This window comes from Pezoporus flaviventris, unplaced genomic scaffold (genome assembly GCF_033815535.1).
Source record: "Pezoporus flaviventris isolate CSIRO_AGI_PZ_B2104156 unplaced genomic scaffold, CSIRO_AGI_Pfla_v1 ptg000007l, whole genome shotgun sequence".
Classification (NCBI taxonomy): Eukaryota; Metazoa; Chordata; class Aves; order Psittaciformes; family Psittacidae; genus Pezoporus; species Pezoporus flaviventris.
Window position 1 is genome coordinate 67855627 of NW_026892555.1, and position 16103 is coordinate 67871729.

General features: G+C 37.2%; 1 protein-coding gene across 2 annotated transcripts in view; it reads right to left on the reverse strand.

Annotated features, from left to right (window-relative positions):
- RPRD1A (regulation of nuclear pre-mRNA domain containing 1A) overlaps positions 1-16103 on the reverse strand; it is a 40575-nt gene that overhangs the window by 10977 nt on the left and 13495 nt on the right. The window contains exons 6-7 of one of the 2 annotated variants that reach the window (XR_009742640.1): positions 15270-16098; positions 14283-15231 (exon numbers count right to left, since the gene is read on the reverse strand). Coding sequence is in view for 1 of the 2 variants with exons in the window: in XM_061449089.1 (XP_061305073.1) it covers positions 15923-16098 (176 nt within the window). In the remaining variant the exon portion in view is untranslated. Of the gene's footprint in view, positions 1-14282; positions 15232-15269; positions 16099-16103 lie in introns of those variants that run through there. The other variant, XM_061449089.1, reaches the window with a different exon arrangement.

The window sequence follows — 16103 nt, forward strand, 5'->3', positions numbered from 1 at the left end:
AATTTGATGTCCAAATTGCAGAGTAATTATATCTGTCTCATTTTGATAGTGAGCTGCTTCAAATTCCCATAGAATTTTCTTGCTACCCAAAACGGCTTATCATTGTGGCAAATAGAACTGAATACAAATTGCATATACATGGCTTGCTGGGCAATTTAAGAACATTTAAAATACTTGTCCATCTCATTTCTACTTGTTCAGTGAACTGTTAAGACTGGTCTGTCCATAAGTTCATCCCTCCAGATCTCTTACCAACATGAAGTTTGAAAACAAAAACAAGCTATGCCTAGATCTGACAAGTGGGACTTTCACCAAGAGAAACAAAACCAGCAGGTCTGAATCTGCAGCTGAAGTTCAGGCTGGCACAGCAAAACTGGCCTGCTGGGACATGCTTTGAGATTTCTGGTCTGCTGGAGATGATCAGCTGCAGGGTAGACTAAGTGTTTATGATGAACAACATAAACACCCTCTGGGTGTATGTTTCCAGCCTGCAATGAGGTAGAGGTCTCGAGTATTAGGCCTCAGTATGCCACTTTGCTTTCACTCTGCAATGAACCATCATGCAAAAGGGCAACACTTCCCCCATGCAGGAGGAGAAACAGCACTAAATCCAAGGTACAGTTATGGCAAATGGTTTATGACTTAACCATGACTTATAATAAAAGATAAAGACTTTAAAGAAACCATCTTAAAGAATGGCCATAAGTCACCATGCATTCATTTTCTTTTTTTTTTTTTCTTTTTAAAGGGATCATCTTGCAAAGCAAAAGCCAACTTCTCTACTGGCACCCTAAAAAAACACCTGCAAGTGAAATTAAATCAAGCTAGCCAGGCAGCACAAGCTGAAGGAGCTTAGCATCCGAAATGACTCCCTCAGTGACTCCCAGTAAGCTCTAGCATGTCCTTGATATTAGAACATAGCAAGAGGAACCCTCACTGAGAGAGCAAGTAACTGCTGATGATGCAGAGCCCAACCATCCCCCATTTCACAGCAGAAAGAGAACAAACTACAAAACCATGCTTCTCTCTGTTCAGGAAAAGGGACTTGCTTGCAGTTACATTATCAAGAAGAGCCAAGGAAACGCGGCTAAGTAAAACCAGCAAAAACCTCTCCCCACCATCATTCAAATGTAGGTTGAAATCTGCAACTGTGTAGGACATACTTCACTGCATTTCTAGATCAACTGAATTCTGGTGGACAAAGTTCATTGTGCAACATGGCAAAGGCTGTGTGATGTAGCATGAAAGCATGCTTAGGTACTCAAATACTGGAAGGAAAAGTATTGTTAAACACACATGCCATGAAAAGGTGGGCAATGTGCTTTAACAAATATGCCTGTATGCAGCAGTATAAGAGAAAACTTTTCTGCCATTAAACATTTTGCAGGCTGTGTAGAACATGTCTCCTGCAGAAATGGTTTTAGTGCAGCTTTGGACCTCTCAGTTGTCAGAATTGCAGTGTCCCTTCTTCCACTACAGCACAGAAAGCCCGCCTACTATCCCTCATAACAGTTCATCTGTGTGTTTACACTTTTCACAGAAAGCTTTGCTTTTATTGGAGCTTTAATGAAATACAGTATTTTCCAGCAACTTTCTCCTACTAAACTTGGACACCAACTCACACAAACACAGAGGAAATGAATTTACTCTAAATCTTAAATCACATAATAAAATTATGATTTCTTAAATTAACAAATACATATTTAAATGCTAAATCTTTATCAAAAGATGCAAATCTTTTTGTTTGTGTTCAGTTTGTGCTCAGCATTTTATAAACAAAGATAGCTAAAGCCTAGATTACACATCTCAGTCTTTATAACTTTTGGTATTTTTAAGAGTAGCTTCTGTAAACTCTCTTGCTCTTTTAGTTATTACCTAACTGGATGCTAGCTATTCAGACAAAGAATACTTACAGGTAGCTCCAAAACTGCAGTTCAAGTGATCAAGATTATTCTACAGCCCACATACAGAATTATCCTAAGAATTACAGAATGGCTGAGCCTGGAAGGGACTACTGGGGGTCATCCAGTCCAACCTCCCTGCTCAAGCAGGGTTACCTACAGCACATTGCTCAGGATTGTGTCCAGAAGGCTCTTGAGTATCTCCAGGGAAGGAGACTACAACCTCCCTGGGCAACCTATCCCAATGCTCAGTCACCCTCACAGTAAAGTTCTTCCTCAAAAAAGCCCAGAAGTTACTGCTTACTGTTTAACCAAATCACAAAGTTAAAACCTACAGATGCTATTGAGTGTGTACAACTTTTCTGATCACACTGCATGAGAAGAACATTAATTTTCCACTGACATCCAGCATAGCTTCAAGGACATGAATAGAATACATGAGATGCTTCTAGTCTGCACAGTGATAGCAAGCTTCTTTATCTTGAACCATAAGATTTGAAAAAAAAAAACAATAAAATAATGCTAATGATAATTTTATGTTTTGCATATACATCAAAACAAGAATTTTCAACTACCTGTCTTGAAAGCAGTTGTATGATCCTTTGGAGCCCAATCTTAGTAACACAAATTAGCCCAGTAATAAATCAACACCCCTCTGTGACTCAAGGATTAGCACTAAGTGTAACAGCTCTACCAGAGAGTAGGTAGGGAATAAAGGAAGATCTCGGTGTTCCACAAAATAGGCCTGGATTCTTCTTTCCAGTAATGCAGAAGGAACTAATCAGCGAGGAGGTAAAAATAGAACTTTCAAGGTGCTTCTTCCTAGAAATGCTGAGAACATGGGTACAAGATGGTTGCAGAAGAAACAGGCCATTACATTTTGAATGCCATTAGGATGACTTTGGCTTACAGGCATTGCAGGTGGAGAATGCATTGACAATCCATACAAATTACAAGCAAGAAGCTAGCCAGGAAACCTAAGTAAGTAGTGGTTTAAAGACTACCTTCTGTAAGATAGCCTATTCACATTAAATTTCTTACTATGTTCTAAGACAGCACTGTTGCACAGGAAGAAATGCAGAAAACCAGAAATTATTAGTTTTTGAGAGGAACATGTTGTCTGAAAAAGTTCACACAGGTTCCCCAGAACCAAACCAGCACATAGTGACTGTACTTTCTGCCAGGGTTTGTGTCTGCCTCACTGTTTGTGCTTTATTCCACAACCTCAGGATAAAAAGGGTTTGAGATAACATTGCTGAACAAGAACACCTGATTTGTTCCACAGATAAGAATATCGTAAATAGGGACTTTCGACTCCTACACCTTCAGATAATGCCAAAGCTAAGCACAGTAATTGTGTTATTGCCAGAAGAGCAAATTAATAGGTACACACATAGACAAAAAACAAGTTCTCTTTACAGAGGCTGCATCTAATATCATCCTATGCCAAATGACGTGTTTTTCTACTGGAAACAGCACTCAATTCACTACATGACCTGTGACAGCAGCCCAAGAAATGCCTGGCTTTCAAGGCAGCATGCTAAATTGTTTTGCTAAACAGTTAGTGTCTGTAATACTAATTACAGTGGTGCAGCTTCTAGAGCAAAATCGTTTGAAACCAAAGGTTGTTTAATGTACCATTGGTTTAAAAAACAACAGCAGCAACAAAAAATCACCAACAACCAAAAAAGTTTTCCTAGGGCAGAAGGCAGAAAACAGGGAAAGAAGAAAACATGATTTACTGGTATCCATACAGTACATGTTGCTTAAAATAGTTATTATGGAATCATAGATGAGTGAAAGACTAAAAAAGATATGCCTGGAAACTACTGATGAAATACCAGTTAAGCTAAACCCCTGTTTTTTTTCTGGATGCCAAATGATTATCAGGTCAAATACCTCAGAATAAAGTCAGTACAATGATGGTATAGTTTGCTCAAAATATGCTGACCTTATAAATGAGCCACCACCTCTTGACTAGAGTTTGCTATGGATGATGGATGCCAATTATATCCATCAGAAAACAGGTAACTTAAAATGGGAGATTTTATGATGTTTCTAGAACACATCCAGAATTTAAGCAGGTTTCACCTTGATATTCTGAAGTCTTAGGCACCAAAATAGCACCAGATTCAGGTTCACTTTGAGTCTTGATGTGTAAGATAACAAAGACAGGATGAAGGGAGGGAAAGAAAGGATATTCTATACAAATGCAACGTGCTCAGTGTTTTCTTAGTGACTGTGGTTTGAGAAAGCAGAGCAAGTGATAGCGCAAAAAAAAGAAATAAACTGATGGGTGAGATTACAAATAGCAAATTGGGATGTGATGCAGGAAATGCCTGATTTCCCATTTACTGCCCTTGCAGAATCACTCCTCCTATTCTGGTAGTTACTAGCAACCTAGAAATAAGTTGCATTAAAACCCTGTGCGTTTGAAACATTGCCAAGTGTAACACGTGGGGGAGTTTCACCGTCTGCTCAGTCTTCTGCCTTCTACCATCTCCACAATCACAGGGTTCACATTTATTGATACCATGACAGCTGAACTTTGTTTTTAAAGAAGTTATAAGGAGCTCAGCACTCCACAGAAAAACCAAGAACATTTTCACAGGCACAACTCTGCACACAATGTTGTCCTTCTACCTCCTTTGCTGTCTGATGAATGCAGTATTTGCGCTGAAGTAAAATTAACCTTATCTGAGTGCTAGTAACTAAGAGAACCAAAGGACGAAGAGAAATACATAATTAAAAATGGAAAGGGGTAATAACAACCCAGCATTTGAGCAACTAGAGCAAAGTAAGCATCTACTTGACCACTAGGACCACAATCAGATATAAATCTTGCTTCTCCAGCCTTCTTCATATTGTTTTATTGCTATTTTTACCATGTGGTTAGTGTGCTATTTTCAGAAGTAACCTCAAAAAAAAATCTTTTGAATGGAATGGTGGAACTCAAAGCTCAAATGCTTGTCTCCAACTTTCAGTTCTGTGTGTTTCAAAATTTTATTCTGTCTTGCAATTAGTAACTGTCACTACACATTTCCTACTCCAAAACTCTGCATGCAGCAGAGCTTTAAAACCACTGCACGTGCTGACTGTGAAACTGAATCTCCACATCTGGTTTACAGGGACTCAAAATGAAGCAGCATACAAAAATCTAGTTTGGATGGGTGGGGAGGAGGAAAAAAAAAAAAAAAACCAGAAAGAAAAACCCCAAAATAAGATTCAAAACACAGAGTGAAACATTTAACTTGCAGGAAGATCAAAGACTTCATTTTACAGTGATTTCTATTAGTTAGCACTGGCCTCCACTTAAATGACCCACAGAATAGCTTCAAATACTTCAGGACTTGTGCTAACATACAAAATAGTAATTAATACTCCAATCCTCTGGTGCACATCTATTGTAACTTCTACAATTATTTAATAAAGCATGTGCCATTCTTCCTACTTCTCAGCTCCCTCCCTTGCCCCCACTAACAAATAATGTATGTGCTGCAGCAAAGAAAACCAGCTATGGAGAGAGAACTGATGGCTGTTGCACTAAGAAACCAGCCTGATTCAGGGAGATAGGGCTGTGGCCAAATAATACTGTTAACAGCAATTTATTTCCTCAGAGTCCTTATCTTGTTCATGAACAAAAAAGTAAACCACATTTGTCTTTTACATTCTCTAAATTTTCTGTCACAAATGTCACAGTACATTCTTCTACCACCTATACCCCTCAAAGATACCATTCTCATGGTCCTAAAAAATGTGTTCTGTTGTTTTGGGTTTTTTTTTCTTAAATTGGTAGTGTAAAAGTGGAAGAACAAGTAACTAAAATTCCTTTTTGACACTTAGACAACAGGGTGTTCTAAATATCCCCATTGAAATGTGTACCATCCCACTTCAAATGCTGAAGCTCTTCTTCAATTTGAAAAAAGTTATGACAGCAGATTTTTCTTCTTTTTTCTTGATGGAGCACTGTACTTTCACAGATGATGAAAATCAAACAGAAAGGTGCCCTTGTGAAGAACAAGTTCTCATACTGAATCAGTCAAGAAAATAAAGCAGCTAGTGATATTGGAGAGAACAGCTCAAAGCATTGGCTTTTCTGACTAATACTTTCAGAGAAATACTGTTTCAATCCTATTATCACATGCAAGTATTTTACATCCTCCATAGTAGCATTTATTCAAGATGAGGCAGCACAGTGGTAAAAGGGTGTTCAGTGAATGATGCTTTTTGATTCTTGTAAAGAAATGGCTAAACATCTCAACTCCATCCCAGTTAGTCTTACTCTCCATCCCACAGTATCTCCCACCCAGTCTGTCCCCTCCATCTCTCCCCTCACCATCACAATACCCCTTGATGTCTTCTACATTGCCCAGCTATTATTGTGTCAATAGGCAGTGGAGGTTGTGGCTGGTTCCACGCTACAGAGGCTGACTGGATAAGCAGACTGAGGGGAAAAGAGCTACTGAAACATTCACTTTGGCCTCTCTTTTATCCACTTAGTAAAAAAATTAATTTTATTGGAATTCTAAGGAACTGAATTATTGTTTTCCTGATAAATGAAATAAGAACTGATAGACTAACAGCATGACTGCAACAGTAAAGTCTTCCAAGAAATCAGAATAGCACAATACCTATAAGCTTTCAGTAACAGCAATTCACCACCCCCTCTTCCACTGGTCACTGCCAGCAATAGCAGAGAAGCGTTAGAAAAATGTTCTGCCCTCTCTCATCAGCTTAATTCACTTTTTATCTCAGAGATGTATCTTCATACTGTATTAGCAGAAAAAGATTCCAAGACAATTAGTCTATTTAAAAGATTTATATATCATCCTGAGTTGTTTCCCTGCATTTTATTTCTCCTTATTTTCATCATTGCTAGTCCAAAGCATTCCAGATTTTGGCAGCAGAAAAATTTTACCAATTCTGAAGTAGACTACTCCAGTATCCTTTTACTTCTGGCAGAACTGAAAAACATTGTGACTGAATGCAGCTGTAAATGTACTCTGGCCATTCCTTTGGTCTAGAATTAAAGGCAATTTGGAAGGACCATTTTACACCTATATCGTGTGATAGTGAGCACTCCTGTGACAAAGAACTTCCATTTCTCCCCAGCTAAGAAGCTAATTCTCAGCAAGCACAACAGATGTGGAATACATTGTTTTCTCAATGATGCTGAAATACCTCTCCCAATTGCTCTCTTGCTGTTCCATTACATCCTCCCAAAAAAAAACCTAACACATAGGGCTTCAAGAGACAGGCAATAATGAGATCTAGTGTTTTGACATTGTCCTTAACCATGCTTTAATTCATAGCTTCCAAGCCGTTCTCCCCTGCAAACATCTGTACTATACACCACTCTGAAATAACATTGTGGAAAAAAGTAAGTCTTTGGGTGTGTATAAATATATACACGATCGTAAATCTCAGCTTCCCATTCCAATCAACAAAAGCATAAAGACTTCTACCAGGTAGCTGCAGCAAGGTGTGAAAGCCCAGTTCTCTTCCTCCTATTCCCCTCTAATTCAGAGTACACACACAGTGTGTGTGTATGGATGTATTTCAGTATGGAGGTAAGCCTTCCAGTTTGGCTTCTAAAGGGAAAAAGGCTATTATTATTCTTGGAGATTTTCATAACCAGGCCAGTATTAACTAAACTAAAGCTGCTACTAGCTGAAAGGAAACATTATTAAAAATTCTATTTCACCTGTACTCTTTAACAGAAAGATAAGACAGTTTTTAAGAACTGAATTTTTCAGCAACAGCCCAGCTAAGAGAAGCCTTATTTTCCTTGAAAGTTTTAACCTTTTCTCAGCTGGGTCTCTTGGCCTCCTGCTCCATGAAACAGCCTATTATTCTTTGAACTATTTTTAAGAACCAGGAGTATCTGATGTTATAGAATATCTGAACTTAATTTTTTTGAAGTAAATTCCATAGGTTTACTATACTTAAGACACTGGTGTGTGGTATTTTTCATCTATAAAATTCAGTTTAGAGTCCTACTGAACAGTATTTCTGCGCTCTATATTTAGCCTTAGTTGAAGAGAGGTAAAAGCTAATAACTTCCATGATCTGTTACTTACACAATTAGCAGAGCTTACTTAAAAGGGCACACTGGAGAGCTACTGGTTAAACAAAAAGACATCGCTACCATAATCTGTTAAAACTGCCTGTTGGCTCATTTTGTCTATTTACTTGTATCTTTATTAAGAACTGTAGATGGAGAATTTATAATTAACAGAAAAGCTAAATGTGTCTTTCAGATCAATATCTATTTAAAAAAAAGCATACACCATAAAATATGTGGAAAATGATCATAATAAACCTTGTGATTGGTTTAGTATTACCATTACATAAAAACACTATGAATTTAAACTAGAGAAACAAAAATAATTTAGTACCTGATTAAAGAAGCTCAGCTATGAACTCATTCATTTGGTTTTGGATGAACTCAGAGAATTTTGTTTTGACAACAGAATTATTAAAATAAAAACTACCCTTTCAGTCATGAGAAATTCACATGAACTCTTCAGTGTTGTTCTATTTCTAGTGATTTTTTTACCTGTAACTGAGGGACTTAGCAATAAATGAAATTCATCTATTCATGTATTTCAAGCTCTCCATGCCAAAAAAAATCCAAATCAGCATGGAAAGTGCACTTACACACCACAAAATGCTGAAATATTCTAAAACAAGAATATTTAACCCTAAATTGCTTTAAATAAGAAAACGCAAACAGGTTTTGTCATAAAACTATCACTTAGACTTACTAATTCAGTTAGTACCAGGTAACATTTCTTCCAGTAAGTACTTTCCCTACGCTGACATTAAAATACACCTAGTAACAGAACGTACTTTATTAACAGACTCTGAAAATATTTGCACCTGAGACTATCACAGAAGCTGATGAATTATTTTCCTACATATATGGGAGGACAGAGGTAAATAGGAGCACTCTGCCCAAGAGCTCCCTTAACTGCACTGATGCAAATTTTCTTTAAATGCCGTCTCATAAAAACCTAATTTTTCTCCACTTGTAGACTGTTTCCTTGCTGTGCACAAATTCTTCAAAAAGGTATCAGCCCTGTTCACAAATGCATGACTGCTACCGTATTCTATACCAGATTTTACACAAGTCACTTTTCTGTCGAACACTATGCTGGTTCTAAGTTGAGGCATCAAAAATTTTTAACTGAGATAGTTGTTTCAGCAAAGCTGAGAGAAAAAGTGAGCTGATACTCTAGCCATTTCTCTTCTTTCTTCTGTCAGAGATTCCTACGAGCACTTCTGTTCAGCCCTTCCACCCAACCAGCCAAATTATGATCAGAAATGCAGAACAAAAAAAAATTTAACTACCAATATGTCATAGTAAAGAGCAACTTAAGCGTGGTGCTGCCTCTTAACTAGAAGCTTGTTAGACAAAAAAAATTATAAGCATTCTAGATCCTAGTGATGGCAGAAAAATTTTCCAAGTGCAACGTCTGGCCACTAGCCTAACAACATAGGCTTTAATTAGGGCACAGTTTAAAAGAGAACACTAAGAATCACAGTATTTTAGTTGAACATAATTATCTTTTAATACACCTTGGCTTATTTTCCTGCTAAGGGAAACTACCAGAATACATTAGCTAAAGCAACAGATTTCTAATCAGTTTCTCTGAGTCACCTCAAATTGTGGAGCAAAGCTTTGCAATAGCGTCCCTCCCTTTTTCCTTTCCATCCACAATTCTTTTCTGAAACTAGATATTTCCTTTTGTAACTGTCAAAACTGCATGTGACAGTCCAATGATCACTTAGTGTACTTACTACCTGTCATTCCAGCGTAGTCTTACATTTCTATTTAGAGTTTACAGTAGCTTTGACAAGATAACAATTCCAAAAGCAAGTTTCTAGTTGTGGGACAGATACAAGCAGGCTTTACAGTTCTGCTGGCCCTGTATTCACAATACAGATCAAAAAAAAAAAGTATGTTCTTAAAATTTAATTGGTCTAGTGACAAAACCATCAAAATTTTAAAAAGTATAAACAGCAACAGTATTACCATGGGAAACGAAAGCTTGTAGAAAAGGTGTAGCCTTAACTTGAAAAGCATTGCTACTACCGACATAAAAATGTGTTGCAGTTTCGGTATTTCTTACATCCAGTTGTAGGGCTTCCCCCCCGTCCAACAAACATCTGATCAAAAGGAACATCTGCTGCAGAAAGCAAAGTCAGCTGCCAATCTACAGCTGACCTTCAAAAACTTAAAAGGCTCTAGATAAAGCACTGATGATTGTTTTCCATTTCCCATCATCTCAGACGTTCGCACAAAAAATGAATCCATTACATACCTGCAAAACTTGCTCTTCTGAGGATGACACAAACGGATCCATTTGTTTTGGTTAACATTATGAAGGTTTTGGCCTGCAACAGCCAGGAATAGTCTATCTAAAAGTCTCACAAACAGCAAGTCCTACCTAGAGAAGACTAACATCTTCTCCTAGTATTTTTATAACAAGGAATTCAAAAGGTACCTCAAGGGTTATTAAAGTACCCAGTATCTTATACTTCCCTCTCATCTCGTTCACAAATAGAAAGAAATGGGTAAGTTGCAGCATGAACATTACAAAAAGCCACCCTTCAAAATTAATGAGGGTAATCAGTAAAAGGTTTTACAAATGCAAAATAACATTTTTATTACCCCATTTCAAAGCCAGAGCATCTTCAATGTGAGAATTGATACTTTAAAATGTGATGAACTGAAGCAAAAGGTTACCCTTATTTTACAAGGATGAGCAAAGTAGAACCTGACCTATCTGTCAGAAAAGTCAGGATTTATACTCAAGTGCCTGGTAATTAAATTTAGAAAGGGTAAGTCTTCAAGTGTTTCAGTTGCTCTGAATGACAACAGAGTTCTAAAGTTTAATACTCTTTCAGGTATGAACTGAGAAACTGTACTATGTTCCCATGGCAGCTGAGGCTGCAGTTGTTAAACCACAATTAAAAATGGATATTTACTGCTCAAGTACAGAGAGCTTATAAACTTGTTGAAAGGAACAGGGCAAATAAGCAGTATTGCCATAAAATGGGCGCAGCACAAAGGAACAAAATGCACCGACCACTTGACTTTCCTCTGAGGTAAGGGCTGCTGTTCTCCACTCCAATCCACCAAATTACTCCTGCAAAACTTGACCTTTACGACTGTATCCCTGACACTGAAAAAAAACTGCTCACAGAAGAAAAAACAACCTGCACATTTGAAAGACAGGTTAGGAACCTGTAAGCATGCTTAGCAAGCCTGTTTCTATTGCAGATGAAAGATGCAATCTGTGTTTCATTTTAAACATCCTCTCACATCCTTTAACTTCTAATCTAATAAACCTTAAGGAGGTAAGTATTGCAGTGATTGCTTAATTGTCCCCATCATCTGCAGGCAGATAATCCAAACTACTGACCTTACTTTTTGATGGTTTGGGTTTTTTGTTTTGTTTTGTTTTATTTTTGGTGGGGATTATGTTTTGTGTGTGTGTGTTTGTGTGCTTTTCTAAAGAGACAGAAATACGCCAGAGCAACTTGACTTTAAGATGAATACGCATTCACACTACACAAAGCATCTCAAATAGTCATTCAAAGCCAACCTACGAGCAAGGGCTTTGACACAATCGACACAAATCTAAACATAGAGGCCCGTTTCTGAATCATACTCCATTTCATACACGGTAGGATGGGGAGAATTAGAATGAAGAGAACCTATCCATTAGACAACTTAGCATACATTTCCCTCCTGATAGTTGAGTGACATACACTTCTCTGGACAAAGTGAAAGTTGCTTGCAATTGGCTCACGAAAGAAAGGAAATAATTCTTGCAAAGGCTCTCCTCCTTTATTATCATGGGATCCAAAGTTATGTTTCCATTAGCCCCAAAATATCTGTACCAATTCAAAAACCTCTTTTAGTAGAGGACATATCCTCCCTGAACTGGAAGAACGGTCAATCCAGCTTTGATTTCTGAAGCTCTGATACTGAGCAGAAATTTATGTGCATGTTCGTAACACCAAAAGACCATACAACATGGCCTGTTTGGTACCACTACCTACAGAGCGTCTTTTGCTGCCAAGCATGTTATCAGGAGATCTTAAATACTTAATCCTTACGAGTACACATGAACCTTATTTCCCACTTGCTGGTATTTCCCAGCTATGAGTTCTGTAATCACTGCACTCTTAGCAGCAGATAAAGCACAGCTCAGTTCTACCTCAAGATTGAGTTACTGTGATACTTCTGTATTTAGGGAGCTGTAAATCACCTATGATGCTGCAAACTCTGACCCACAGTAAAAAGCAGTACAGAATTCATGCTACAAATCACCTTCCTCAACTTTAACCAAAGATCAGCAAAATACTTTAGCTGCTTAGCTGCAAGATTACAAAGGAATGAATCCCAATTATTTCAAGTGGACTTGAAAAGTACAAAGCATGACTGCATCTATTATCCTAGGTTCATCTGGCATTGAAAGAAAGAAGCTGACATACAAAGTGTAAGGGGTCTAAAGGAAAAGAAAACGGCAAGAAAAGCACTACACCCTGTGACAATACAAAGGCCACAGTGGGGGGAAACAACAGATACTAGTATCTATCCAGCCTCGCATCAAGAAACAAAATCCAAACACAAGAGGCCTGTCATAGTACTGTCATCCCCAAATTCTTTGCTTTGCATTTTTGTCTGTGTTTAAAACCATTAAAATGGAACAGAGGGGGGAAAAAAAATAAAAATAGAAACCTTTGACTCCAGAGCTATAGACTAGGATGACTGCTTGCTGTTTCCCCATAAAATCTCATGACAAAATTAAACCCTTCAGGAAGACAAGTCAAGCTACACTGAGCTATAAAGCTCAATTATGAAATAAAAGTGCACAGAACATAATATTCTCTCAATATCCTAAGAAATCACAATTATAACCAGATGTGAGAGTGTAAGAATATGAATATTGTTTATACAGCTGTAGAAAATCAGGAATGCAAGATAGCAACATCAATAAAAGTGCCTTAATTAAATGCAAGCTGCTGAAACACAGAAGGCCTCCCAGAGTAGCATTTCCTTCATAAAAATTTAGATTTACTAACAAGATGCTCAGCAATTTAAAATGCTAAGTTGATAGAAACACTATGCAAGGAAATTGGGTCATCCAGTATATGCTAAGGGTAGTGATGCTACATTTTTCCAAAGCATCAAAATGAAGGTGAGAAGAGGCCGTCTTGTTTTTCCAAAGGCCATATGATCCCCTGCCCACACTCATTAATAAGTCATTTAAGATTTCAAACTATCAAAGCTTTTATCTGAAATTCAGTATGTCTGTTTACTGTTATCAATGAGATTGTGGAAGAGCCAAAAGCAAAGCAATAGGAAAAAACAGTAAATCAGTTACTTCTGTTATTCATGTCATCCCTGTATTTTTAAGTCTATGTTAATTCTAGAATGTCTACAGACAGTATCAAAAGAAGATGAACACACCTGGATATTCATTTATGTGTATCTAATCCTCTGTGCCTGCACAACAGAAAGGTCTTTTCATCAGCCCTCAGTAAGATCAACAGATCAGCCAACACTTCTGTACAAAAACTAGGGGGGCAGGCAGGGGGAGGGTGACACAATAAGAAAGCACAGGGGGATGAGTCAGCCAAAGCAGTAGAAAACAGGGTATTAGTTCTCAGTGTTTTGAGAAAAAAGAGGGATCCTACAAAAATCTTTCTGCATAAATTTACATTTTCTCCGACAGAATGACATCTATCTATAAATCCTATACAAGTTTTGAAATAGAGCTAGAGTACAGTGAGCCTCAAATATTTATACTATTTTAAGTTTTAAAGTGAAGGGAAAATACTCTTTAGGACAATCCTAAATTTGAGGAGGGCTCTAAACAGGGGTAAGAGCAATTACAGAATACATTTTCCCTGTTACCTACTTAAAATGTAAAATATATGTACATTAATAAAGTGAAAGTTCTTTATTGTGCTTGTGAAGGACAATTCCTACATCCATCACTTCTCACTTCTGACGTTCATGTAAACCCAATAGCTAGAGTGTAAGTTACAAAGTGACAGTCTGAAAACATCTTGTTTCCACAGCAATTTCCTTTTGGTAATGGCAGCTTCAATGCAAGTGACAGCCAAACTTCTGCATTTGGAATTTCAAATGATCTAATTGAAAGGAGTTGAGTTTTAGGAACAACTATGTGAAAGTTTTAAGAAAAAAAAAAAGGGGCATGACACTGGATAAACACTTATCCATCTTGGGCATGAACTCAGTAATGTTTGTGAGAATATAGATGAAAACAGCAGGGGTCTGGTATGAGTAGTTAGAGAATTGCTCCTGTTTGGTTTTCAAAAACAACAGACAATACAAGATTTTGATTCTTAAATTTATTTTTAGCAGGATATGTGTACTAATGGATGGTGACATCATTAGAAGATAGGTCCGTGTCCACCACCTGCAACAGAAGCTAGACAGATGTTAAAGAAAACCATTTAAGAGTTAAAGATGACACTACTTACCCAGAGCAGACCTAAGTCACCTAATTAAGAAATATAGTTAGTTATTGATGAAGACATAATAGCTCTTATTTATCTGTTGTCAGAATTTTCTATCAAGACTTAATGCATACATTACCTTGATTTTGATGGGAATCATGCACTTCTGTTTACAAACAACTGTTAGAGAAACTTACTATTATTAAAAAAATACTCATGGAAAGATTGGTTATTCAAAGTTACTTACCTGTAAATATTTTTCTTCAGAAAATAAAGTATCTGCAAATTTAGGTCTAAAGCTCCCATCTTAAGTTTAAAGTTAGCAAGAATTCTCTGGGAATTCAAATTCTAATATTGTTAAACCAGATCAACAGCAAGTAACATTTCTACGTTCTGCTAAGAATATAACCACTTGTTTCTTTCCATACCTGGGTATTTAACAAATAGGTAGGATCTCAGCAATGTAGTTACAGATTAGCAATATTAATTCAGAAAGAAATGAAGTCTTGATACAACCCAGAGATCACTTTATACTAAAATGTCAATTGACAGAAGTCTAACAAATGAAACAAGCTTTTCTAGAACAAGTTCATTTGACAAGAAATTAAACTTACAACAGCAAAACCTAGGGAGAGACAGTTCAGGAAACAGAGTCTCAAAGAATTAGGTGACAGTCCCTTTCCCAGTGCTATTTTAAATAAAAAGGCCAAGAAGCAAGGCACAGTCTGAGCTATGATATTTTCTAAGACTGTAAAAACAGAGTCCTTGCTTCAGAAAATGCATCTGGCTACAGGTATTTTGTATTTACATCAGAAGAGAGCAATTTCTTTAAAGTAACAAAAAAAAAAAAACCAACACCAAAACAAACAAACAAAAAAGGTAAACTAAGTCAGCTGGCCCTACAGACAGTACCATGAAGACATCCTGATCTTAGACTTCAAAACTTTGGAACGTTTACCAGCCTGAAATTCCCAAAACAAAAGGAACTACTGCTAATGAGCTTAAAGCCACTTTACTTAACACAAGTTTAGAAACTTGATTTTAAGGTTCTTGTTCTTTCTTGGTTCATAATTCTTTACTAGTACCCTGGGTTACTTCACCTTGGCTCATAGTTCTTTATTAAATAACCTGCATTTATACCACACTGATTAGCCTAAAAACTTTCTTGCAGTTTACCTCAACATCCTAGAACTTCATCTCGTTAAAACAGACTGCTACGGGTACTATATACTGCTTTCTATCTGCACTACTAAAACTAAGCCTGCATGTATAATGAAAACTAAATAGGCTGGAAAAAAACAGACAAACACTGAAGCAATTACAGTTGTAACATTACCTAATGTTGAGCTGGTTTAACATTTGGAACACAAGAACATTGTTAATAATGTGCTGGAAGCAAAGATCTAACAGTGGCAATTAAATATTTACTTTTGGAGAGAAAAGTTGTTTAGGCAAACTAAAAACATTTGCAAGAACAAGCTTTAGCGAAGAATGGACTAAAACAAAACATTACGCACTTCCAGCTTATGTTCCTTCTCTGCAAGGAATTCTTTCTGACATCGGAGAAAGTCTGACAACATTCGCGTTAGCTGTTTTCTATCATCTATTTCAGCAGCCAACCTGCCATTGTAATCCGCCAGCAACATACATGCATCATCTACCATTTTGGAAAGTTGTTCTCCAGACTCCTTATCTAAA